Genomic DNA, 2845 nt, shown 5'->3' on the forward strand with positions numbered 1-2845 from the left:
GGAGGGGGAAGAACAAGCTAGAAGTGATGAAGATGGCCTAAACCATTTCTGCACTTGTGCTTCAGCCATCGAGATCAACAAGAAATAAATCTAAATCTTCAAGTGGCCCTATGGACAAATACTGTGAATTAACTCCCGAAGAGCTTGTTGCTGCAAGGAAGAGGAAACGTGGTGCTGACACGATCCAGGGGAAGCTGACAACTGAGAAGAGAGAACAAAAAAGGGCTCGTGCTTGTGAGTACATCTGCCAGTGGTTCTATGAAGCTTGCATTCCATTTAACGCAGTCACACTTCCCAGCTTTGACCTCATGCTTCAGTCAATTGGACAGTATGGTGAGGACTTGGACGGTCCTACTCCTTATGAAATGGGTGGCCCAATATTGATGAAGAGGAAGAAAAGAGTTCAGGAGTCCTTCAATGCACACAGGGAGACTTGGGAGCTTACTGGATGTACAATCATAACAGATGCATGGATTGACATAAGAGGAAGAGGGGTAATGAATCTTGTAGTTCATAGTGCTCATGGGGTGGTGTTTCTTAATTCTGTGGACTGTTCAACCGTGAAGAAAGATGGGAAGTACATCTTTGAGCTTGTTGATAGATGCATAGAAGAGGTTGGTGAGAAGCATGTAGTTCAAGTTGCGACTGATAATGCAAGTGTTAATCAAGCGGCATCAACCTTGTTGAAAGCAAAGCGCCCCAGCATATTTTGGAATGGTTGTGCTGCCCATTCTATTGATCTGATGTTAGAGGATATTGGAAAGCTTAAAACAGTGGACTCTACTATTACACAAGCTAGAGCTGTCACTGTTTTCCTTTATGCACACACTAGAGTTTTGTCTCTAATGAGGGAATTCCTTGGGAAAGATCTGGTGAGGTCTGGCATTACAAGGTTTGCTGCAACTTACTTGAACTTGAAAAGCATGCTGGACAACAAGAAAGAACTACAGAAGCTATTCAGATCGGATCAGATGGATGAAATGGGTTACTTCAAAAAGGTGAAAGGACGTGATTCAAACCGAAGTGTGCGCTCTGAAATTTTTTGGACAAGAGTAGAACGTGCTGTCAACTTCTTTGAGCCTTTGGCTAATTTGTTGCGGCGAATGGACAACAATGTACCAGCTATGGGTTTCATGGATGAAAAGAAGGAGATTGCAGCTAGATTTGACAATGAGGAGGCTAGTATCCAGGAAGTGCTACACATTATTGATAAGAGATGGGACAACAAATTGAAGGGGCCCCTACATAGGGCTGGATACTTCTTAAACCCATACTACTACTATGAAAACAAGCTGGAGATTGAGTTGGATGGAACATTTAAAGATGGCCTTGTTGCTTGCATGGATAAGATGGTTAGAGATGGTAAGAAGGAAGATATAATGACAACTGAGTGCCAAGCATATCAAAATGAAGAGGGGTCGTTTGGAAGGGACAATGCTAAAAGGCAGCGGAGAAACAAGAACTTTGATCCAGGTAAAGAACTAAATATTTACATTGTTGAAATAAGATGTGTAGGATGCAATGTGAATTAGATGTTGCAGCTTTGTTAACTGTTATTTGTTACTTGTTGATGCAGCTGAATGGTGGTCCAATCATGGATCAAGTGGACTAAATGTCAGGGTACTGTCTATGCAGATTTTGAGCTTGACATGCAGCTCATCAGCTTGTGAGAGAAACTTCAGTGTTTTTCAGCAGGTAAGAATGTAGTACAAAGTACATACTGTCAACATATCCTTTATATGCACATATGTTTCTTTTTCTTACTGATGTTTATTTACTTGCAATGTACAATCAGGTTCAAGGCAGCAAAAGGCGCAACATGCTACTTCATGACAAAATGAGAGATCTTGTCTTCATCAAGGCCAACTCCCAACTTGAACAAAAGAGAATGAACAAAGACAGGGATCCACTTGTGGACAGAACACATGCAGATGTTGTGGAAGATGAAGATAACGAGTGGGTCACAGGAATTGTGCCGGTTCCAGTTGTGGATACTGCAGATGAACCTGAAGAAGAACCAATACCACAACCAAGAGCAAGAGTTGCTGCATCAAAAAGAAATAAAGCTTGTCAGCCTGGGAAGAAGTTGCTCCCAGTTTTTCGTGATGATGAGCTACAATCTGTGGGTTCTTCTTCTGATTCGGATGATGATGCCATGGCAGCAAGTTCATCTGATTCTGATTGAGCTTCTGCATCGTTGTTGGCTGGCTCCTAAAGTCCTAAGTCCTTATTTCTGCTATTCTGGACCTTGCTTGTAGGCTATTTAATTTATCCGTCTACTTTGTTTGTCTGAAATCTGAATGTATGAACTTTGAACAGTGCTATATGCCTATATGTGGACCATGCTTTATTATCTGAACAATGTTTTAGCCTTGGTTTTAGCTGCTGAAATATGTCATTTGTATTGATATATCTGTCATTTGTATGCTATATGTTGAAATCTGAATAACGTTTTGTGAAACGCTATTTTGCAAAATAGCACGCTCTTAGCACGCTATTTCGTTTATAGCGTTTTTTAAGGTTGCGCTATTTTTTCCATTGATACATACACAAATTATCTTAGGCACTCAATAGTACGTCCACTACACATTCACGCATTTCACATCTTTCTGCATCTACGGGAACCTACGAAAGGGTTAACGTAAATTGCCTCTCTCTCTCCTCCCCTGATTTTCATGGTGGTGGGCCCCTCCCTCCCCCCAATCTACAATCAACATCTCACATGTCTCACATTACGTTAATTACGTAACTGGGATTACATAGGTGTAGCATTACTCATCTTAAAAAACCCAACTAAGCCAACCTCCCAGCATATCGCGCGGGAAAAGACCCAGTCGCGCCGTTT

At 41.5% G+C, this 2845-nt stretch overlaps 1 protein-coding gene across 1 annotated transcript; it reads left to right on the top strand.

The window, feature by feature from the left end:
• Positions 1-293: 293 nt before the first annotated feature.
• LOC147981195 (uncharacterized) lies at positions 294-2274 on the top strand. Its single transcript, XM_087517048.1, has 3 exons — positions 294-1473; positions 1577-1695; positions 1796-2274. The coding sequence occupies exons 1-3, from the start codon at positions 309-311 to the stop codon at positions 2183-2185; spliced, it is 1674 nt and encodes a 557-aa protein (XP_087373174.1). The 5' UTR covers positions 294-308; the 3' UTR covers positions 2186-2274.
• Positions 2275-2845: the final 571 nt, after the last annotated feature.

This window comes from Triticum urartu, chromosome 3A (assembly GCF_056163025.1).
Source record: "Triticum urartu cultivar PI428250 chromosome 3A, HENAU_Tu73, whole genome shotgun sequence".
Taxonomy (NCBI): domain Eukaryota; kingdom Viridiplantae; phylum Streptophyta; class Magnoliopsida; order Poales; family Poaceae; genus Triticum; species Triticum urartu.